At 45.1% G+C, this 24,843-nt stretch overlaps 3 protein-coding genes across 3 annotated transcripts; 2 read left to right on the forward strand and 1 right to left on the reverse strand.

Annotated features, from left to right (window-relative positions):
* The first annotated feature begins 136 nt into the window (after positions 1-136).
* Positions 137-22,185, forward strand: LOC120904057 (probable ATP-dependent RNA helicase DHX35). The gene is made up of 4 exons (XM_040313783.1): positions 137-1,197; positions 4,583-4,800; positions 17,315-18,098; positions 21,102-22,185. Exons 1-4 carry the CDS (start codon positions 1,161-1,163, stop codon positions 22,127-22,129), a joined length of 2,067 nt encoding a protein of 688 aa, XP_040169717.1. The 5' UTR covers positions 137-1,160; the 3' UTR covers positions 22,130-22,185.
* On the forward strand, positions 4,687-15,800 carry LOC120904060 (ceramide phosphoethanolamine synthase). The gene is made up of 2 exons (XM_040313788.1): positions 4,687-4,800; positions 12,346-15,800. Exon 2 carries the CDS (start codon positions 12,931-12,933, stop codon positions 14,101-14,103), a length of 1,173 nt encoding a protein of 390 aa, XP_040169722.1. The 5' UTR covers positions 4,687-4,800; positions 12,346-12,930; the 3' UTR covers positions 14,104-15,800.
* Positions 22,176-23,153, reverse strand: LOC120904061 (cytosolic Fe-S cluster assembly factor NUBP2 homolog). Its single transcript, XM_040313789.1, has 2 exons — positions 22,947-23,153; positions 22,176-22,866 (listed from the first exon to the last, which is right to left on the reverse strand). The coding sequence occupies exons 1-2, from the start codon at positions 23,055-23,057 to the stop codon at positions 22,198-22,200; spliced, it is 780 nt and encodes a 259-aa protein (XP_040169723.1). The 5' UTR covers positions 23,058-23,153; the 3' UTR covers positions 22,176-22,197.
* Positions 23,154-24,843: the final 1,690 nt, after the last annotated feature.

Consider the following 24,843-nt stretch of genomic DNA (forward strand, 5'->3'; position numbering starts at 1 on the left):
TCACCAGCATAACGAAAGGCATATGGGGCATAGAGGGGGACGGCTAGAGAAAATGAGCGAGATGCAGCTATTTTGAACGTCAAAATCCCTCGCCATGTTGTACGGGACTGTCATCCGGCGTGAAGTAGGGGTTTTCTTTTTTTTCTCCTGCCTTCAGTTCGCGTTTGTAGTTAGTTCGTGCGCGTTGCACGGCTTTGCAAATATTCCGTGCATATATTTCGGAAAGTGGAATAAAATTGCAATCTCGTGCCGCCGCGTCCCGCGCGTATCTCGTTATCGCCATAATCTATTTGTTTCTTCTGGCCGGATACGGTAAATGCACACTCTGTAATTTCGAGTGAGAAGTGAAAAGTGCAATTGTTTAACCTCAACCACTGGTGGTAGTGGTGCTGCTGCTGTTGTTGTTTCCCTTTCCCGTTGAAAAGTGTACACACAAACATGCCTTTACACGCCACCCCGACGCCATCAGGTGTGTTTTGAAGTCGCTGTGAGGCTGATCCGCCGAAGGAACAACGGCGTAACACAGTCGATGCGTGAATTTTCGCAAACGCACTCAACTGCAACACACGAGCGAGCTTCCATTGCCCGTCTGCTTCGCTGGAGCTGCTTTGTACCAGCACGGCCGCTCGTAAAGAACCGCGTTCCTCCCTACGCAGCTCGTTAGAGAAGGGAAGAAGCGAATCGAACGCCGTGAAGAAAATCCCGTTGACCTACAAAAAGAACGGAACGAATGTCTTGGCCGGTCTCCGTTTCACCTTGAGAGCAACTGAACCATTCTTCGTCCCGTACTGTGCGCGTATATTGGTGTGTTTGTATGTTTAACCAAGTGCAATTCGTGCCGTATTTTATGCGTACCGCGAAACATTGCTGGCGCGTGACATCATCGAACAGCGCTGGTGATTCGACGCGAAAATAAACATTCGTTAAGTTACCATCCATGCGAGGTTAAAAGTGCGTCCATGTTCCAAGGGGTCAACACTCCAATCATCAACGACTGTAATGTAAAGCAGCGTTAACGCTTCGCCCACCAATCGAGGAAGCTTCTAGGCTGCTATAGCAACCAACCAACGAAAACAACAGTTCCCGGATCTTCCCGGACCCAGCAAATACGCGCACACCGTGATAGAGAGCAAACCGTGAGCAACTCCCTTTGGCAGATTATGAGTGCGAGCCGATTTCCAAAGTTTCTTAAACCGGGTAAGCATCTTCAGCCGTTTTGGTTATTTGCACCATATGGTAATAATTAGCGAACCACCTTCTCCACAAACAGCAAGCACACACTCACACACACACGCACACTCTTGGCATCTCATTCACACGTACACGCGGGAAAAGCTAATTGAGTTTGCATGCTTAAGGGGGAAGCGATTTTCCACCACCATCACCGCAACGCCGCCAACTGATGGGGGTAACCGATTTTCACCGAGCTGGGTTCGACGTGCGACGCCGAAGGGTTGGCGCCGACGATCGAACGATCTTGGCCCGCTTTGATTACAATAACCTTTGTTGGATCGTTCGTAGTCGAAGCTAAAGACTATTCGCTGCATTGGCCAGATTGTTTGTGCTTTGCAGCAGATGTGTGGAAACGTTTTTGATGGGAAAATGATTAGAAATGCTGTTTAAATTTTAGGTTTTTTTAGTTCCCATGCGATGCTAGTCTTGGGTTTAGTCAATTTTCTGATAATTGTCCTTAGCTTATAGGCTAAATTCTTGTATTCAGTCTCATGTTAATGCTTAGTTTAAGTCATTCTGATGCAGTCTAGTGCCTCTCTGCTTCTAGTCCCGGCTCTGGTATCTTTTCCATTATTTGCCTCTATTCTGGATCTTTTTATCAGTTCCACTCCTATCATAGCCCCATATTCAAGGTCCTAATCCTGGTTCATGGTATTGGTCATGAATTGGGTTAATATTCTTCTACTATTTGGCGTAAACGTCCTAAGTGGACATGCCAGCCTATACAGACTTTTGAGACTTATTCAGTACCATGCAGCGGTCCAGAGGCGGTCCCGTGATACAGTCGTGAACACGACAGACTGAACAGCATGCCCATCATGAGTTCAAGCCACATATTTATTTATTTAGTGTAACTAATTTGAACGCCATGAAGGTTTTACTAATTAAAAGTAATGTCTAGAACCTAACGTTTCCCAGTTCTAATTATTGAAGAGTAATTGTAATAACAAAAATTGCACTATTTAGGAAGTGGCTAAAGTTAGGAAAGGAAGGTTAAGAACACGTAAGGTCGAAATGGTCGGAATCAGTATTAAACTCTCGGAGTAAACTGCAAGGGATTATTATTACAGTACAAGCTTCTTCGATGAGGATGGCTAACAGAGGACGAAGACGGAGATATCTAGAAGGAACGTTGACATGAATGATAAAGAGATATACGGACGTCACACGAGGCGTAAACTCAAAAAGTTTACGCTTGATTTGTATGGGAGAGCGTAAACTTCCTGTCAAAAGATTTCAGGGTTGTATGGCTGAAATCCAGTTTACGCCAAAGTTTACGCATCGTGTGACATCCGTGATACGTCAGGATCATCGTTAGTGCTAAGGATCAAACCAACAGTGAAGGAAGCCTGAGCAAAATGCCGTTTCTTTTCTAAAGAGTTAATGTGGGGATTCATAAATCTCCATGGATTCATAGAGCTTGAGCTTCTTAGCGTAATTCTGTTCTTGGAGTAACAACCTACGTGCTCATGCCAGGCTATACAGGCATTCGGCAAGTACCACGCAGCCGGATAGTTTGTTTTGCTATGGGGAGACGGTCCATGCGAGGCTTAAACCCACGACAGGCATGTTAGTGGGCCGGATCGCGCAAATTCAATATTTTGATAGTTTCATGAATCCCTGGATTTTAACGGATTTATGAATCTTATAGATTCATGAATATTTAAAGATTCATAGTTCTTTCAATCCTTGGTGATGATCCTTAGAGTTTCATTAATCTTTGAAGATTTATGAATATTTACAGATTCATGCATCTTTGAAGATTCGATTCGAGATTCAAGTTACTCATCACTGAAGATTCAAAAAGCCAACTGGATTTCCACAAGGTGGGGAACGTTTGGAACACTGGCTGGAATACCGACCGGACCTGGGGAATAAAAGGGTTTAAGTTTGCTGAGATCATCTTCAACTAGCATTACATCGATGGTAGAGAAATCAGGAAAGATAACGTTTTTTGGAGTACAATTTAAGCACTGACACACAGTATTTATATCATTAGGATGTATGTACTTGCTCCGGCATGAACACACATTTCGTTGTGCTACAGAATGACTGGCCATTTGCGGTACTGACCTTTGACCCCAGATAGGTGAAATTTTGGGCGCTAAGATAAGATTCAGATTTGTGAAATTGAATCAGTCCTTGGAATGATTCAACGAATCCTTAATAAATAACATTTAGCAATGTTTTGAGATTCATGATTAACCAAAGAATAAATCTTTTAAAATATCCTTCACGGTTTCTATTCGTACCGAAGCTCCCAAGGTTCTAGGACGCGAGTCTTCCCGTATCGATTCCAACATCTATTGTATTGCTGACTTTGGAGCAAACTTTTCAATAGTTGAGACGTTCATAAATTGATCCTCCCCAAAGCAGAGTACTTTGATTTGCCAAGTAAAGGGCCGCTCAAAGGTCGCTGACTTCTGCTACCACCACCTGCCCGTGAAATATTAAGATGCGGCGCCATGGTACGATGAACGACTCACGTGCAAGACGTGCCAAAAAACTGCGGGAACCTACCAATTCCGGAACAGAAACGTGCGATCGTGCGTTAATGGTGCGGAATGTTAATGAGTCCACCGCGACGTAGACAGTAACAGTTGATCGATTTGAGCAACCTAGCTTTTCCATTGTGGATCATTAGAAGGGAACATTGTGTAACCCGTTCTGTCATCCACGGTTATCTCTCTCTCTCTCGCCTCGGACGTGTATGGCGTGGGGTTGATGAGTGTGTACAAATGAACGCGCGAGTGAAACACCTCCAACGCCTCGCTGATAAGCGCAAAAGCGTACGAAGGCTAAATTCCACGCGTCATCCTAACAATCGATTAATCTCCCTCCACGAGAGAGAGAGAGAGAGAGAAGAAGAGGGCACCCGCCAACAGGTGCTTTTCATTGGCTTTGACTTATCAAAGTTTAAACACGAACGGTAAGGACAACGACGACAACCTCTTTGGAAGATGATTACGACGGACGCAAGGTGCGGCAGCACATCGGCGTGCCCAGACCGGTGCAAGTACAGTACGTGGCACTGTCAAAAACCCCCCGCGCGTCAAACACACGATACGAGTGTATTGGCCAATCTCAGACACCATCCAACACCATCACCACCACCACCTTTATCATTGTTATCAGTGTAACGAAGTAGAGACGAGTACAAGCAAGTGTGTGTGTGTGTGTTGCGCCCGTCCAGTCACGGATCGCGATTTTTGCGGCGGCAGGTCACATTCTCCACCATCGGCGTGCAGTGTGGTTTATTTACATGGCGGTGATTTAACACACGATTATTCTAATTGTTTTTTCTCCTGTCTCTCTCTCTCTCTCTCTTCCATACTTTCCTGCCGGACAGATGACGAATCGTTTGCATCGGAACGGGACGCGGCACCAGCGGATGATCACGTAACGTCGTTCGTCTTCAACGCCCACCAGTCGCTGAATCTTGCGGCGCAGCGCGAACGGCTCCCGATACGCCAGTACCGTGACCAGATTCTGTACTGTCTCGAGCATTACCAAACGCTCGTGCTGGTCGGTGAAACCGGATCCGGCAAAAGCACACAAGTACCGCAGGTAAGTGAGAGCAGGTGTGGTGGAGCTGTCGTGTTTTGAAGCAACCATCCAACGCCAATGGTGAAAAAAGAAATAGCAACAAAACCAATCGGCTTCAAGTGTCCCTTGGACGGTTAAGGAAATCGAACGATGTTTCCGGTGCGGTCCCGTCCCGTTGATAGCGAAATGAATCATCGGCAGAAGATCAGCATTATCATGTGCAATATAGCGCGCGCTTTCGGTTCTTTAAACGAGCGCCGGTTTCTCGTCGTTCTTATCATTGCTCAGTTCTTTCTTTCTCTCCCTCTCTCTGTCTTTGGATGCCAGTGTCATGATCGTGTAATGAACCGGTCACACACTCGAAGTGGAAATAGATCTTTCTTACGGTTTGCGGCGTTGTTCCGGCAGTAGAGACGTGCTACAGCGATGAGAACCTAACCCTGGGGTCAGAATGTTTAACGGCCACGATGATTTGTGCAAACTCACGTTGGAAACCGATCCAGTTGGCGTTGATAATTCGCTTGGTTGCTCGCGGTTTGGTTTCGCGCGTAGAAACAATCACAGTGCAAGCTTCTGCTTTCCTGTGTGGAAGTCAGTGATATCTCGTGCTCGTTGCATCGATTTGAGCGTCGGTTTACGCATACGTTTTGCTAAGGATTTGGATTTAGAAATGATCGAATCTCTTTGGTTGAAATTATGGCACACACACGCGCAGTGCGCGCGCGTGCAAAATCTCTCACGTGTGCAGGCCGGACGGGCTTTGTTGATTGCATTTGTATGCTTTTGGCGTATTTGTTCGTTACGGGGTAAATTGGGTAGTTAACAACTGAGATGGTGTAGTCATATAATTGTTTATTATGTGTTTTTTAAAGCCGTGCATTACTATGAACCTGAGTTGATATCATGTGCAACGGCTATTTGAAGCGATTATAGCAGATGTGTCTGTACTTCTTTCCTATTTTCGTGTATAGAGTTTAGTACTCTTAATGTTATTTACCCTCTACCCGAAAACGAAGGGTATGAAGGGCTCTTGGAATCTGTTTATTGGCTTTTATTTTTTTTAGGAATTACAATGTTGGTATTAGACGAGCTGAACTCACTCAGAATTCAATATTTGAACGCTTTTGTGTGGTTTGTTGTCAATATTCCATGTATCGGCCTGATTTTTGGCTGAAGCATAGCTAAAGAATGTTATCTACAACGCGTGAGGAACGATTTCCAATAATTGCTTCATGGAACTGTCCTGGAAGCTTAAAATGTTAAAATCAGAAGATCCGTGTCCTACTTTATGTGGTCGTCACTTTAGGTCCCAAGATATAAAAATGTCGCGTTAATATTTCTGCAAAAAAGTAGTTGCATCAAAAAACCTTCTATAAAGGATGCCGGCTATCGAGAATAATTAACTACCCAGTTAGTCTATCATTGCTTAGAGCGACGATCCATACGAGGCTTGCACCCAGGACGGGCATGTTGTTAAGACGTTCGAGTCAAAACCACTGGGACAGATTCAGGTATTATTTTTGGAGACGAATTAAATAGCCAACAATATCAAGGTCCGGAATGGAGTCAGGATCTGTTCTAGGGTTCTAGGGTATGGAATATCAGAGAATCTCATCTCAGACCGATTAATTAGTTCAGTCGGATCAATCTGGGTTTGGGATCAGTTCAAGTACCGGTAGGTATATGTTACAGGATCTGTATGGGATCTGGATCAGTTCCAGGAGCAGTATAAGCTCAGTGGAATTTCTGGTACGAGTTCAACATCAACCGGAATGGAAGCAGTTCCAGGACCGGTATAGGGTAGCGATTGGCAAAGTGCGGCTCGTGAGCCGCATGCAGCTCTTTGATATCGAGGTGGCGGCTCTTAACAGTTTATATATTTCATAAAACTTTCACACATTATTGCTCTTGGTTAACACTAGAACCGCCTTTTCAAACTTACTAAAACCGCCATGTGGGACAATTTTGTCCCATTCGTTATGTGTACATATTTAGACATGTTAATTATTTCCTAAGGGTTTCATGTGGCAAAATAATTGATAAACTTCATAATTAGGAATAATAAATCTTTATAAGGGACACTCAGACGAACCAGTGCTACTAATAAAATTGCGCTAGAGTGTACGGTAGAATGCTTTTATAGACTAACCGATTGAATATAGCGAAAACATAAGCACGTAGTAAGCAAGAGTAAAAGCACATATGTAATTGAATACTTTCGCGCACTTTTATTGTTCTATTTGTATTGACATGCCTTGTCACGAAAACGCGTACACGCCAGTGCTGCCAGACTTGCAGAAGTACATCCGTCACTCGTTGACAGCAGGGATGCCAGCCATCACAATTAATTTTACTTATGGGACAAAAATGTCCCATATGGCGGTTTTAGGTTGAAAATGATTTTTTAATTACCATATGAGATACAATTTTGTTTATAGGTGCATTCCATAGATCGTTAAAAATAAATAAAAGTCAGAAATTTTGAATGAGTTGTCACGATGGCAAGCGGAATAACACACCTTTCTCGAATGCGATGGGACAAAAAAGTCCCATCGGCGGTTCTAGTGTTAAACGATTTGTCTCTTCACGGGAAACTCTACGAACATTTTTATAGCATTTGGCTCTTTCGGTCGTAAAGTTTGTCAACCGCTGGTATAGGGTCAAGATTAAATCCTGGCCCGGTATGGGATTGGATTCAATTCCACAGCCGGCTTGGTGTTCTGTTGGGTTAATCTGTTTCATATTCATGAATCTGAATGAATCTTTAAATGAATTCAATGAATCTGAATCTCGGTTGGATATATTCATGAATCCCAAAAAATTCATGAAACTCAAAGATTCATGAAACTCAAAAGATTCGAGAGACGAATGCAGTCGTCAGACTCAAAGACTCTATAAACAAATACACCAACCAACCAACCTCAACAGATTCATGAATCTCAAAAGATTCACGAATCTCGAAAAGTTCATAAATCTCCAAAGATTCATGAATCTCATACGGTTCATATATCTCGAAAGATTTACGAATATCTCGGGATGCATAAATCTCCAAAGATTCATATAGCTTGAGCTTCTTATTATTCTTCTTGGCGTAACAATCTATGTGGTCATATCAGCCTATACAGGCTTTCGAGACTTCTGGGAATGTACAATACTGGCGGATAGTTTGTTCTGCTACAGAGAGATGTTCCATTCAAGGCTTGAACCCACGACGGGCATGTTGTTAGGTCGTGCAAGTTAACCACTGTACCACTGTATGTGATCGAGTAAATTCAATCAGCCACTTTCCCAAATTCGTTCGAAGAGGAACGATAGTTGCAGTTGCCTAGATACAACGGTTGCTTTATTTTATTTCAAGAGTATTCGGCTCAGTTTTGCGTGTACATACGGCAAAATTTTCAAAAAACATCCAAGGAAACCACCAATTCATTTTGACAATCGCTACGATCGTTCCCAAATTCGATCGAGTTTGGGAAAGTGGCTGAATATTTTTAAAATTATACATCCCTAAAGATTTCTGAATCACTTAGAAGATTTGGGAATCTTAATGGATACCTGAATCTTGAAAGATTCATGAGTCTTACGAGAGTCATAAATCTTTTGAAATTCTCGAATCCTACGAGATTCACAATTCTCTAGAGATTCATGGATCTTTGGAGATCCGATTCGAGATTCGAATCACTCATTCCTTAAGATTCATATGAATTCTGATTGAGTTATTTATGAGTCGGTATGAGTTCTGAAGATGTTTTTCTTAATGTGGAGTTAAAACTCAGAATGAACTTGCATTTATATTTTCAAAAATTTCAAGTTTTCTAATACCCCTGAAATTATAGTACATATACAGGGTTATTCACTGGGCCAAATTCACTAGTGTTTAAAAAAATCTGAGATGATATACTAGCTGTGGACAAGTGTGGAAGCGATAACAAGACGTCAAAGGTTTTGTGGTGCTGTAAAATCCATTAATCCATTAGTTATGGATTAATACGGTAAAGTGCATTTTTTGGCAGTAAAATCATAAAAGAAACGCACGCGGAATGTGGAATCTATAGATTTGATCAACCCTTCTACTCTAAGGATAATCCTTTTGTCAAGCAAACGTCTCCCCTTAGTCGCCCAAAATATCTCGGACGCACACTCAGCATGTCACAGTAACGACAAAACAAACAAAATCGACCCGATGGTTCGCATGGCCTCGCGAGCAAAAGGCGCACACGTGGCACGATACACTAAATCATTCATCCTATCTATCCCTAACGATAGGTATGCATCTAACATCGTAAAAATGGGCTATACTAATGAGGCGAACGCCTGATGTGTCCTGTACACTATTTTTAGCTCAACCCCCATCATCAGACAGTCAGTCAAGCCCACTGTGTTTGATCGCTCCTGTTTGTGTGGTACCACCAAATGATGTTGTGCCGGCTCCTAACGTAATTGTGACACGTTAGGAAGCGAATGTCACCCAGGTTCAGGAGAGATGGTGCGTTTTTGGCTTGTCCCTCTCTCACTCTTCGCCGTATCGTATCGAAACGATCTAAACTATTTATGGCGGGACTATCAACAGTTTATGACGCCCCCAGATCGTCCGTCCCGTACCCGTGTATTAACCGACACGATACATTCGAAGCCACGCCAAGCCAAAACACTCACAACCAAGCCATTTCGGAGGTCGGAATGGAATTTTCGTGTGCAATATTTATGAAATCGAAATCGGAAGGATATTTTCGGGCTTTCCTTTGAAATACGGACGGTGTCATCGTACCCAACCGGAATATCTTCACAGACACACACGCTCGGAACTATGGAATGGCCCCAAACATATTGAACCCTCCGCCCTTGTGAGCCTTGCGTGTGCTTGTTTCTTTGGTTTTGCTCCAATTTCATATTCATGCGAAAAATAGTGCAGAAAACAAAGCCCGCGGACACATGACGTCGTAGGAAAACTGAGCTCATGTTGATTTGGTTTAACACGTCGAGGCCTTTTTGTTGTGCCCACAAAAAACGGGTTACTGGTTTAGAGAAGATACCTTCTCCCCAGTAGTGATAGCGCATTGCGTTTTCTACACCGTCGTCTTCTTCGTCGTTCCTCAGTGTTTGAACGCACAAAGTGTTTTGTGCCTCGTTGTGGCGTGGTCGAAGCATGATAGTCGTCGCTTTTGCCAATCTCTAGTACTCACCGACCACCGATACGCTTGTTTGCGCACGAAAGTTTTTCGTGTCTGCAACGAAAAGGACGGGTTTGCGGGCAAAATCAGTGAAAGTGGTCGCTGCTGCTGCTGCTGCTGTTTGCTTATTGTGGTCGTTTTATTTCTGTGATATTGCGGGAAATTTTGACAGTGAAAAGCGTTCATAAAAGCTGAATTTCTAAAATAGGTAGCTAATTTTTAAATATTAGGTCATTTTTACGGCGTTTTTTAAGTGTAACGGCATTAAAACTCCTTTTAATCAAGATTGGCAACATCCTTCGCTTGCATGTTAATCCCCTCCCATTCCCTACGCTACAAAAGCTCCCACCGTTTTTCTGCTCCGTTAAGCGATTTGTATTCCATTTTAGCTTTTGCGGCTCGAAAATCGGCCCCTCTGTACCCATGCCCTCCCGGGACACCGAGGAAATCCGTTCGCTCACCATCCATAAGTTCCTCCCCACCTTTTGTGCATTATTCAAATCACTCATTCCTCTATCTCCACCCACAACGGGGACAACAATGAATGGATGGACACGGAAAGCGAACGAACGAAGAATAGAAGAAAGGGGGCATAAAAACGCGCGCAACATGAAAAGCACCAACTCACCCACTCACCAGTTCTATTTTATGTTTCGTCCTACATCCGGGTTTCCTTGGCTTTCCCGCTGGGGGTAAATCCCTATTCCCTATTTAACCCATTCCCCCCCCCCCCCTCCCGGAACCGTTCGATTTTCTAACACGACCACCAACGCTCTCGGTTCGGACCTATGAAAAGGATTGGCACTTTAGTGATATTACCTTGATAATGTGACATTTCCCGACCGCGCCCCGGGCCACACTACTCTTACAATTGTGTCACCGTTTTCCTGTCCCTCGCCCTCGGAGGCCAACCCAAAACGTGTACGCTGGTCCTTTCCAACCGCCACACAACAACGTTCGGGGCGATACGAAACCCCAACCAAACACACACACACGATGTCAAGGACTCGCGGGGTGCTGTATGGAGTAGTGGTGGCAGCTCAGAATCGGACCTATTCGTTGCCGATTCCTTGTTCGGAATCATTTCCTTAGCCGATTCCGAAGGCTATTCCGTAGTTGAATCTGGAGCCGATTCCGGAGTGGACTCCGGAGCGGAATCGGAATCGACTCCGGAATCAGAATCGGGTCCGCAATAGGAATCGATATTGGAATCGCAATTTGCTGCGGTAACGGAATCAGAATTGACTCCAGAAATGGAATTAGTTCCGGAATGAGAATCAATTCTTGAATTGAAATAGGAAGTTTCAGAAGCGAAATCAGTCGGGAATCTCCATGAGAATGGATCGTTTACAAATAAATTTGGACTCAGCTGTCAATACGCATCATTGGACCCAAACGCCTTTTCCGATTCCGAAACCGAATCCGATTCAGGAGCTGATTCCTATTCCAAAGCCGAATCCATTTCCGATTCTGGGGCCAATTCCAGTTCTGATTTCAGAACCGATTCCGGTTCCGATTCTGGAGCCGATTCCGGAATCGATTCCGACAAAAAACTACGTTTTTCCCATCACTAGTATCAACTAGTATTTTCCCACTAAAGGATCAACTCGCGGCGCGAATGACGCCATACTCTCATACTCCATACTCGGTCTCCATCGGTCGTGTCGTGTGTCCCGAGCAATGTCTCACTTATGCAAATTGCTGCACTCTTCCATCGTTTCGTGACTTTCAGTTTCAAATGGACCCGGTGGGGTCGCTCCCCCTTATCCACGTCTTCCTGTGGTTGGGGAGTCCGTCTCCGTGAATGGGGTATTGAACGATGAATTATAGATTGGTGCAGCCCACTTCTTTTTGCTGTTGTGAAGGTACCACTTTACAGATTCTATCACCCTCCATCACCAGGGGTGGTGAAGGTATGCAATCCTTGCACAAAGCGCACAAATGGCGCTTCGGAATGAAGAAGAAAAAAGATTGTCGTCATAAAATATGAAAACCGACACAGGACGAGTAAACAAGTTGTTCAATTTGTTGATATTGACGTGCTGATACACTGTACTTAAATTGATGCCTAGATCTTTATGAGTTTCCAATTCGCGATGGGGGTTTCCGTACTTAGGCACAAACTATCCTTTAGAACACGCATTGTTCCCTTTCAACATTTCCTGTTTCTGTTTGCTCTGTTCCGCATTCAGCGCTTTAATATTCTTTTCCCGTGTACATCCAATGCACATGCACACACAAGTGGACACACTCAGCAATATTTTTGCATCCTCTCGCTGTGCCGCGACCGCGTCATCAGCAAATGCGACAGCACTACCACTACTACTACTACTACCACTACTACTCGGTTTTGTTTCATCCCTTTCTTTTTGTTTCTCTTTCCGTTTCGTTTCAGTTCGTCGCTGTGCTGTAGAACTGCTGCGAACAGAACAGGCGCAACGAACGAACCCCCACGTCCCTTCCCTCCGCCACCCCGCCGTTTGTTGTGAGGCACATCGTGGGTGTGCCCGGATCGCGAAGGAAAGGACGCTAGCACGCAGTGACCGAACGAACAAACGGACGGGAGCAAAACGAACGGTTCTTAGTAGTAGTCGGCGTCGTTGTCGTTGTGTTGGTCGTGGTAGTAGTGGTGTTTTAGTCATTGTCCACCTGTCAGTCAGGGACCACAGGGGGACCGTGTCAGAGTCGCGCTGGTCAGTTAGTCTTTTGTGGTCGATTGTCACACACACAATCCTTGAAGTCTGGGAAGTGTACCCAATAGTTGTTAAGTTAAGTTGTTGTTATTAACTCCATAGGGAAGTGGGAATATAGTTGTAGGTTAACTAAAGAGAGAGAGAGAGATAAATAGGGAACGATAAGGTTAAACATAGTGAAATACATCTAGGAAAGGGTTTTTTTGTTTGTTTTAACGTATTGTTTGAAGGACCAAATAGTAATCCTATTTATAGCAGAACGGTACACAACACGAGTAAAAACAACCATGGTGGGTCCGAGTTCGCAGGTCAGCAAGATACTGCTGTCGCTGCTGTTTCTGCTCATCGCGTTCTTCGCCTGGATGGACGTGAACCTGTACATTCGCATCCAGGACTATCCGATCCGGGACACCGATCCGTTCCTGCTGGCCGCCAACAGCACGCTGCTGAAGCCCGCCTCCGCCGGTAGCCACCCGAGCACGGTCACCTCTTCCCTGCTTGCCGCGTCCTCCTCGATGCCGCTGCAACTGAACCGACACATCGTGCGGTACGAAGACGTAGCCTGGGTCAACTGTGACCTGAACCCGCTCTGTGACGTCACCGTCAAAGCGATGATGCTGGACCACACGAACCACTACCTGTTCGCACCGATCGCGACGATCGTCGACAATGTGGCCGGCTTTTCCCAGGGCGATCTGGTCACCCCGAACATGATCTCCTTTTTCCACGTGTTCGTCGCGATCGCGGCCGGCCGGATGATTGCGTCCGATTCGCTCGGCTACCGGCGGATCGGGGTGGTGCTGTTCCAGTTCCGCACCTTTTTGGACGATCTGGACGGGCATGTGGCGCGGGCGAAGAAGCACATCCGCGGCGAACGGTCGGACATTGGTTCGGCGGGCTACTACATCGACGGGATCTGCGACGGGCTCGGGTGCATTGCGCTGATGATTGGGGTGTTTGTGTTTTTGAAAAACAATCCACCCCGACGGGGGTACACCCAGCTGCAGTCGATCATACCGGTGTCGGAGTCCAAGTCCGGGTCCGAGTCGGGCGTCATTTACAAGGTCAAGGTAACGACGAAGAAGGTCGCCCGGAAGGTGCTGTGCTACACCGGCATGCTGGTGCTCAGCTCGACCGGCTGGAACCGGTACATCGCGATCTACCAGGATATGCTCGAGCGGGAGAATGTGACGCCGGCCCAGTACCTGCACCAGGAGTCGGTGTTCCGGTCGACCGGGTTCTTCGTGATCGCCTGGCTGTGGCGCATCTTTAACGTGCACGCGCTGCTCCATTTTCTGCTGCTGAGCGTGTTCTGTGATAAGCTGTGGGAGTACCTGCGCATGATCCAGTACGCCGGGTACGTGGCGCTGCTCGTGATCATCAGCTTCGCCGAGATGCATCTGCTCGGCGTGCAGACGTTCATCTACAAGTCGCTCACGGTCAACAATACCTCGTTGTGATTGCGCTAAACATTGCGCAAAAAAGCGCCTTGCGGGCTTGTCAACGATTGTTGTTTTATTGACTTTTTTTATTTCAGTTTCATCATTTATTGTATTTTGTGTTTGTGTTCCCCACACACGTATGTGCCCACGTGTATGTGTGTATGTGTTAGGATTATATTATACAGGCGTGCGGTGTGTAAGTGTTAGACATTTTCACCCCAAACCCCCTCCCTTTTCAGTCACTGAAACATTACGAAAACCACGAAATTATTATCAACAAATGCTAAAACAATAAGCAGCCCTCCCTTCCTTATTAAGCCTTAAGAAGAAGCGTTTAAAGCAGGTGTGAATGGATTAAGTTGCGCGCTCGAACCTAGTAAGAGTATTGCAATTACATTCGGACGGTTAGGACGTCCGTTATGTATGTGTGTGTGTGTGTGTTTTTGTTTTTTGTTTTAGATGAGATCATTGTATATCTACATATTATGTATGTGTTGTATAGTGTGATACAAGCGCGAACCGGACGCGTCTTATATTTATCGTGAGAGATAAAGCGCGTCTGCAGAGCAATTTGTCGTAAAAAAAAATCAAAACCAGCCTTCATTACTATTAGTACGATCCTTTCTATCTACATATATATATACTATACATGATGCTACTTTCTACACGCACGCGTGTGCGTGTTTATACTGTATTTTAGTAATCCGTTTTCTAGTACGTCAGTGTACAGTGTTGTAGTTGCAGGCACCAAGCCGCTCAGAACGCATCCAGAGGGCGCTAGAGAGTTCTTTATTAATTGAAAAAAAAAGTAACAACAAACCAATTGTGTACAGTGATTAATGGCTAATATTTGTACTGATTTTTTAACACACCGGAGTGGAATAGTTATATATTTCTAGGCAAGAGGTTATTTTCTCTCAAGTACCGCTACTTTTACGAACATGTGTGTGTGCGTGTGTGTTTGTAAGAAAATCCACTGATGAATTCTGTCAGCTGGGTCATCGCGCTAGCGCGCTTACCCTTCTGGTCGCCTTGTTGTGTAATTTGTTAGCAGCTAAATAATGCAGTTCAGCGCCACACTCACTAATCACACTACTAGCAAATACACAAGCAAACGGAGGTGCGTTCATTAACGTGTTCTCTACTAATCAACAAGCGGCATAAATAAATTCGCCCTCCTTTTATGCTGTCCCTCTCATTTTCCCTCCATCCGGGGAGGATTTGTTGTGTCCTTTCGTCCTCGTTCGTCGTTCGTCCATTTCCCTGGACAGCATAACAAATCGACGACGGGGCAAACACGGCTTGTTCTTAACATTTAACCGTGTCTTTAACAAAACAAAACAAAAACGGAGTGAGAGATGTGTCATTCTTGCCAGGAGAAAACAAGAAGAAAAAAACAACATTTAACGGATGTTATAAAACAAAATATATTAGAGAGAAATATATATTAAGATCCGGGAGAGAGAGAGAGAGAGAGAGAAAGAGAGATGGGACAAAATGAAGCGATAGAGAGATTGTGGATTATTTATAATGAGGAAGAATATATATAAAGAGGGAAAACAGAGAGAAAAATTTATCTTTGCGTTGTGACTGTTGTCGCAGAATTTGCAAACTCTGTGAGGTGCGATTATCAAAAATCGAAAAAGAAAACAAATCACACACAAAGAATAACAGATTAAATAAAACCATTAAAAATGTCCAGCTGTTTGTAATAATTCTGTTGTATTATTATTGCCTTTATTTTAATGATTGGGAAATTAACTTCATGATCTACACCAGGGGTCTCCAAACTACGGCCCGCGGGCCGCATGCGGCCCTCTAGAGCTTATAATGCGGCCCACGATGACTTTGCCAGAGTTAATATAAATATTACGTTATTATGACTTATTCAAATAAAAATGTATTTTTTACTTTTCTTAGACAAAAATCAAGCTTTAGTAACACGAAACTGTATTAGTATCGTTAGTATTTTGTTGTAAAAACGAGATTTAAACGTTCATTCATCATTTAAAGGTAGCGTCAAATGGCCCTCAATATAGTTATTTTTGAAGCAATACGGCCCGCGAGCTGAAAAGTTTGGAGGCCCCTGATCTACACAACACATCGATTCTTCTCCATGTCAGGAGGATGACAAACCAAACAATGTCTCTATTACAGGACTGACATGTTTTTTTTTAGTTATCCAAACATTTTTGGATGCTTACTGAATCTTTTTAAATTCCTCTCACGACCCTTTTCTGTTCTTTTATTTTTTATTTTTTTTATTTTTTTTATTCGTTCTTATATTATTTATAGATGCGAATGCGAATTTTCGAATCAAAATTTTCAAAACAGTCAATAAATTGTAGTATGAGCTCAAACATTTTCGGGAACAAAAAACTCACGCAACATACAAATTTTATATTATTTTATATAAACTTATATTTTTTATATAAACTATCGCTTTGATCCATTGATCTTTTATAAAGATTCATACATAAGAACTTTCAGTATTGAGTTATTCAAATCCTGAATGGAATCTCCAAAGATTTATGAAATGTGTAAAGTTTGATGATCCTCTGAAGAGTCAAAAGTCATTAGAGAGTCATGAATCTCTAGAGATTCATCTGTCTTCTGGAGATTCATGAATCATTAACGAATCGTAAATCGTCGATAATTCATATCAATCGAGGATTTGTTGATTTTTAAAAGATTTATATGTATTTTATGGATCAGATCAGGCATTCAGATACAAAGTATCATCCAGAATATTGATTGAAATCCATGAATCTGAATCAGTGTTACCCATCTCTAGTATAAACGGGAAACTCAATTTCAATGGTTCATATAATAATTTATATAAATAACCATAAAAAATCATTTAAAAAACTCAATTATTCATATGAATTATCATAGATTCATATGAATCTTCGATGATTTATGATTCTCTAAAGGTTCACGAATCTCCAAAGACAGATGAACCTCTAGAGATTCATGACTCTTCAGAGACGTTTGACTTTTCAGAGTATCATCAATCTTTAGAGATTCATGAATCTTTGATAACTTCCTAAGACTCCGTTTGATTCAATCGTTATTATTACAAATATGACCAACAAAGACAATTTGGAACAGAATCTATAAGCACTCCTCATCCTGCGATCGATTGATCTTTCACATAACTAAAAATCAACGAATCAAAATATTCCTTAGGACCATCCTTTCATATTTGGATCATATTGTCTCTTTCCAGTACCTGTACGAGTTCGGATGGCACACCAAGGGCCTGATCGGCATTACGGAGCCGCGCCGCATCTCGGCGATCACGCTCGCCGACCGGGTCGCAACCGAGCGGGGCGAACTGTGCGGCGAAACGGTGGGCGTCTCGATCCGCTTCATCTCCAAGTGTGACCCGGCCCAGACCAAAATCAAGTACATGACCGAGGGCATCCTGCTGCGGGAGATGCTGGCCGATCCACTGCTCACCCAGTACGCCGTCATCATGGTGGACGAGGCGCACGAGCGCAACACACTCACCGATACAGCTCTGGGGTTGCTGAAGAAGATCGCCCGCAAACGACCAAACCTACGCATCATCATCTCATCCGCCACGGTTGATGCGGAGTTGTTTCGCGATTTTTTCAACCTAAAGTCCAAGGGTGCAGCTAAAGACACGGCCGTCATTCTGACGGTGGAGGGTCGGATGTATGCGCAGGAAATTTATTACCTACGCGATCCGTGCCCGGACTATGTGAAGGAGACGGTCAACACGGTGATGAAGATCCATCGGGCGGAAGGGAAGGGTGATGTGCTGGCGTTTCTTACCGGGCAGGAAGAGGTGCTGCGGGCGGTCGATTTGTTGCGCGAGCATGTGGAGGCGAGCGGCAAGGAGGACATGCAGATACTGCCGATGTACGGGACGCTCTCGAATGCGGATCAGCTGAAGGTGTTCTTTACCACGCCGAAGGGCGTCCGGAAGGTGGTGCTGGCGACAAACATTGCCGAAACGTCCGTCACGATTCCCGGCATTGTGTATGGTAAGAATTGTTAGGACTAAGTTTTAAACAAACTCGTTGTCGTTCGATAGTAGCAGAAAAAGGTGCTAGAGAGGAGTAGGATATTGAATAGGTTTCTGTACTGGGTCAGGGTTGTGATCCTTTGCTTGGCTGATACAGGTACAGTTTTGGGACCGGAATGAAAAAGGGAGTAGTTTCAGGAAAGGTATGGGTTCATGATCAGTTCCTGGAATGGTTTGGGTATGGTATCAGTTCCAGGGACTGAGTTGGTTGAGGATAATTTCCAAAATTGGTTTAGGTATCGGTATAGGTATAGGTTTAGGTATCAGAATAATTTCTAGGACTAGTATGGATTAAGCATTAGTTCCAGGATCGTTTAAGATCAGTTCCTGGACCTGTATGGATTCAGTATCAGTTCCAGATCCGGTAGGGGTTCAGTATCAGTTTAAGGATCGGTATCAATTCCAGAACCTGTATAGGTTCGAAGTCGGTTTCAGGACCTATATAGATTCAGGATCAGTTTCAACCTGTATGGGTTCGAGATCGGTTATAAGACTTACATGGATTCGGGTTTGGTTCCAGGAACGGGGTATGGTTTCAGTATCAGTTTGGGATCGGTATGGGTTCGTGTACAATTTCAGGACCTGTATGGATTCAGTATCATATCCAGAACCAGTATGGGTCCAGTATCAGTTTTAGAATCGGCATGGATTTGTTATCAATTTCAGGACTTGTATGGGTTCAAGATAGGTTCCAGGACCTATATGGATTCGGAATCGGTTCCTTGACCGGTATGGATTCAGTATCAGTTTTAGGATCGGTATGGGTTCGTGATGAGTTCCAGGACCTGTATGGGTTCGTAATCGGCTCGAGGACCAGTATGGGTACTGTATCAGTTCCAGGACCGGTATAGGTTCGAGATCAGGTCCAGGACCCTATGGGTTCGGGATCAGTTCCCGGACAGATATGGGTTCAGAAACAGTTCCAGAATCGGCATGGATTCGGGATCGGTTTCCGGATCGGTTTGGGTTCGTGATGAGTTCCAGGACCTACACTCTTAAATTTTTTTGCCGAAGCTCGGTTAATTTTTGCCGAGATCTGCACAACTGATATCTCGGCAAAGATCTCGGTTAAATTTCTGTTGCCGACATCTCGGTTAATGTCATTTTGTTTTGACGTTTACGTTTAACCGAGATTTTCGGTTAGAGCAAATCGAGATTTCGGCTAAATATAAAAACATTTTATTTTTATTTTAGTGATTTTATTTGCGTATCAAATGGGGTTTTTTGATGTGATGGAAAGCGTTGGAACAGGCGCCGATTCAACCGCCGGATGGGGTACAGCGTTTGGATGTGGTACCGGTACAGGAAAATGAGCCGGACAAGGAGCGGGCACTGGTACAGGCACGGTTCTGTAAAGCGGGCAGAGTGAAACAAGTCTGAGTGAACCCTTTTTAGATTTCATGTGATCGAGTGTTGATACTTACCTCGTGTAGGTGACCGGAAATGAATCCTGGAAGTTTGAACGGTCTGGCAAAGGTTGAGCCAACCGGATTAGCTTCCACATCTGATCCTTGAATAGGGACTGCTCCGAGCGACGCTCTGAAGAGCACCGGTTGCGTGCGCTGATGGAGTTTCCTAGCCCCAATCCCGCTCCATACCTGTGCTCGATCGCACGCTACTGATTCTCGTTTTTTTCACGCTGAGAGACTCATTTTCACTTTTTTTTACATTTTTTATTTACATCACAACATCACTCCGAAAGGTTTTCGTTTCATTAGCACGAGATTAACAGAATGGCGAATGACAGATAGAATACCGAGCCTCGGCTAATCCAAGTAGTAAAGCTGAAATCTCGGTTATTTTGACGGATTATCTCGGTGACAGCAGTGTTAACGTATGTTCTCGGCAAGTTGTGTTGCCGAGTTTCGGTTCAAATATTTATTTAACTGATATTTCAGTTTTAAATGGTACTGATTTTCGGCTACTGGGTTTTTTCAACTGACATATCAGCAAGAATCGAAAGAGCCGACGGATTTCGGCAGTTTTTTTAACCGATATTAATATTAATAATATTTTTAGTGTGTATATGGGTTCGTAATCGATTTCGGAACCGGTATTGGTACTGTATCAGTTCCAGGACCGGTATGGGTACTGTATCAGTTCCATGACCGGTATGGGTTCGAGATCAGGTCCAGGTCCTCAACGGGTTCTGGAACAGGTATAAGAGCTGTATGGGTTCGCGATCGGATCAAGGCCTGGTATGGGTTCAGTATCAGCTCCAGGACCAGTATTGCCGGAGCAGTTCCAGATCCGGCATGAGTTCGGGACCGGTTCCCGGACCGGTATGGATACAATATCAGTTCCAGGACCGGTAAGGGTTGATGATCGGTTCATGGAGCAGTATAGGTTTGTGATCGTTTCCAGGACCAGTATGGGCTCAGTGTCCATTCCTAAACCAATATGGATTCAGTATCTGTTCCAGAATCGACATAGGTTCAGTATCAGTTCCAGGACCGGCTAATGATCGGTTTAAGAATCTATGTGGGTTCATAATTAGTTCCAGAACGGGAATGGATTCGTTATCAATTCTTAGGCCGATACGTGCTAGGAATCAGTTGCAGTTGGTTCCAGTTGGTATGGATTCAGGATCCATATCAAGATTGGTTTTGGTTGAGTATCTGTTACAGAACCGGTTCATGATCAGTTCCGGTACTAACACCGATTCTGGATAGGTAGCAGAGCATGGATGCAGGATATGTTTCAGCATGAGTATAGGTTCAGTACCAGTTCCAGGACCAGTATGTTTCAAATCCATTATAGGTTCAGGATCAGTCCCAAAACCGGTATGGGTTCACCAACAGTTTCACTTCGGGTGATGATTCAGAACCATGTTTTGAATTCCATCCAAGCATTCCTTGTATGCAAGAGCCAACTGGGAATTTCGTTATCATTAAAAATCCTAACCCTTTAACCATGCCAACGTAACTATAAATATATATTCTTGCTCTCTCCTCTTTTCCAGTTATCGATTGCGGCTTTGTGAAGCTCAAATGGTACTCGGCGGACAGCACGACGGACAGTTTGGTGGTAGTACCAGTAAGCAAAGCGGCCGCCGAACAGCGTGCTGGCCGTGCCGGGCGTATTCGTAGCGGCAAAGTCTACCGACTCTACACGGAAGAAGCGTGGGAAAAGCTGCCCGAACACACACCGCCCGAAATGCGCCGGTCGGACCTTTGCAGCACGGTGCTCTTCCTGAAAGCGCTCGGCATCGATAACATCCTACGCTTTACCTTTCCATCGCCACCGCCGGCCAAAAACCTGCTCGCCTGTCTCGAAACCCTTTACGCACTGGAAGCGCTCGATGCGGAGGGTCAGCTAACGTCCCCCGTTGGATATTTTCTTGCCGAAATGTCCATCCCACCGATGATGGCAAAGATGCTGTACAAAGCGGGCGAAATGGGCTGCTCGGAGGAGATTCTCATCATCATTGCAATGCTGCAGGTACAGTCCGTGTTCTCCAAACCGGCCGGCGGTCAGGCAGCGATCCGTGGGCGGATCGCAAAGCGCAACTTTGAGGTAGCGGAAGGTGATCTCATCACGCTGCTTAACGTGTACTGTGCGTTCGTGGAGTCGGGCCGAACGAAAGAGTTCTGTGGCCGCAACTTCCTCATTTACCGCAATCTAAAGCGTGCGCATGAAATTAAAACACAACTCGCGGGCATGCTGGAAAGGGAGTTAAATATTCCGCTCCTTTCCGCCGGTGGCAATGTGGAAACGATTTGTCGCTGCATTGTGGCTGGGTTTTTCCCGTACGCGGCCTATCTGCATCATTCGGGGGTGTATCGGACGGTGCGGGGCAACACGGAGCTAAGCATACACCCACTGTCCGCCCTGTACACCGAGCAGCAGCCCCAGTGGGTGGTGTTCTGTGAGCTGATACACACGACCAAGCTGTTCATGAAGGATTTGACCGTGATTCAGCAACAGTGGCTGCCGGAGATAGCGCCCCACTACTACCACAAGGTGACGGTGCGTGACCATCTGCTCTAGAAGTGTGAACGAGAAACGAGAAAATCTTTTTTTAAATATATACAAATACACTTTAACAACACTTTGTTTTATTGGCCAACCGTCGTAAGTGTTCGAACCAGTTCCCTCAACACTTCGCTCGTCGTACAGTCAGGCAGTTCCTTCACGCATGCTTTGCCCGTTCCCGCCAGCTCACCGACGCGCGGATCGATCGGCAGCGTGCCGAGATGGGGCACCTTGGCCAGCTCCGCCAGCGAATGTCCACCGCCGGACGAGAAAATGTTCGTACATTCCGAACAGTTCGGGCACACGAACCCGCTCATGTTCTCCACGATCCCCAGTATCGGAATGCCCGTCTTCTTGCAGAACGTCACCTCCTTCCGCACATCCTCCAGGGCCATTTCCTGCGGTGTCGTCACGATAATCGCACCCTCCGTGCGGACCGTCTTCAGACACTCCATCACGGTGATGTGCTCGTCGGACGTGCCGGGCGGTGTGTCGATGATCAGATAGTCCAGCTTGTCCCAGTTCACATCCTCCAGGAACTGCTTAATCATGGCGGTCTTTTTCGGCCCGCGCCAGATGACGGCATCGGAACGATTTTTCAGCAGAAAGCCGATCGACATCACGGCCAGCCGCTTTTCCGCGCTGGTGTACACCGGCACCCAGCCCTCGTCGCACTGGTGCACATCGCGATCCTCCAGCCCGAGCAGGTACGGTACGGAAGGGCCGCAGAGGTCGATGTCGAGCAGGCCAACCTACAATGGAGGGGGGGCATGTGTGTGTTAAGATTGGCCTCAGCGAGCTGATAAGAAAAGATGGATTGTGTGCACTATACCTTGTGATCGGCTTCGGCCAGCGTTAGGGCGAGCTGTGTGCTGACGGTAGATTTTCCTACCCCACCCTTACCGGAAAGCACAAGGATAATGTGTTTCACTTTGTCTAACATTTTGGCAAAGATTGTATCAATTTCACAGTGGAATGACTAAGTTACTGTGGGAGAGCGGTGCGTGCGATGAAATTCAAAACAAAACAAACCAAAACCAGCTGACAGCAGCTGATTTGACAGCAACGAGCGAACGTGACGACCCAAGTGACTCAAAGCGTTCAAAACGGCTGTTATCTGAGGAGCAGCTGGGGGCTCTCTACTATGATCTACATTAGTGATGGATAAAGTTGGCAAATAGTCGGATTCGCCTCCTTTGAAAATTTCGGAATCGACTCCAGGAGGTAGGTCCAGCCAGCTTTATCTGGAGCCGTCCGGAATCGTCCAGAGTAGGAGACATCCGGAGTCTTCCGGAGTCATCGGAGTCGGAGTCGATCGGAGTTGGGGCCGTTCTGAGACGGCCGGAGGTGGCGAGTGCATTTTTTGTGGTCAGGTATATCATCTCCAACTCCGACGCTATTCTTTTTAAGAATGGCCTGCTTGAGAATTGCACGCGCAAAGCGAAAGAGAAACAAAAGAACAACATCACAAAATGAAATGACTCAGGCCGATTCCGACTCCCGCTGACTCCGGCCGACTTCGACTTTGGACGATTCCGGAAGACTCTGAGCGACTCTTGCTCTGGAGAACTCTGACTCTGCACGGAACTAGAGGTTCTGATTGTGCTAGAGCCAGAATCGGACTAACCATAGCCGGAGTCAGATCGGATCCGTGGGTGCACTCCAGAGAGCTAACCACCCCAAACGCCACAGATTAAGCTTAAACGACTGAAAAATCAAATATCCATAGAAAAAATGAAAGCTATATATGATATGAATGGTCGTGTGGTCAGATACACGGGTATCAGTATCATTGAACATTATTAAAATCGCACTTGCTTCAGTGCTGGTGGTTTCCATTGGAGTTTAATATTTAAACAATCGTATCGCTGTTCTAGTTCTAGCGATGCGTAACTTCAATGCGAAACCATACGACAGTACAGAGGAAATGAGAAAGATCTCCTCCAAGCGAAGAAGCTCCACTGGTTGGGTATCCCACAAACAGATGGCACCACCAGCTTTTTTGCTATTTTTAGAATGCATGAGTCGTTTGCCGTCTAGGGTTTTGATGTCGACAACGACCGACTTAAATCAACTCTGGAATCGACAGAAGACGTAGAAGCTTTCACCGAAACTCGCACTCTTTACACATTTCTATGTTAACGTCGAAACCACAATTAGAAGGGGCAGAGTTTAGTTGCGAAGTATACCTGATTTCTTGAGCAATATTCTGCTCAACGTCGATGCAGCTTGGTTGCAATTAAAGAACAAGCCTGCAAAACCAAACAAAAGTCAAGCTCTGCATACGGTAATTTAAAATTTTCACCATATTCACCACACCCAACGGTCTGTTACTTGGGCATTCTTAGCCAATGCGCCTTTTGAACTGTACTCAAACCGCACAATACAAACACGCAGCCATTTTGCAGCTATTGTCAGTGTGGCCAGATTATTTTTGCGGTTTTCGGTAGGCGCATCAAAATTTTATCGGTAGTTTTCGATAGGAGTTTCAGATTTTTCGGTAGGTTTCGGTAGGCTTTGAAGTGTTGAGCGGGGGGGGGGGTGTGGTTGTCGGAGATGGAAGCTAATCTGTCCCATGAAGAGCAGCACGAGAAAATAATAATCTTTCATTTATTTAAAGGAGATAGTTTAGATATGGTTCATAGCGGTCACATGAGGCCTTTCTGAAGTGTCGATCTGAAAATTGTACTAGGGAATCCAACCCAACAAATGATTGGGACGCTCTGGCA

Source organism: Anopheles arabiensis, chromosome 3, assembly GCF_016920715.1.
Source record: "Anopheles arabiensis isolate DONGOLA chromosome 3, AaraD3, whole genome shotgun sequence".
Classification (NCBI taxonomy): Eukaryota; Metazoa; Arthropoda; class Insecta; order Diptera; family Culicidae; genus Anopheles; species Anopheles arabiensis.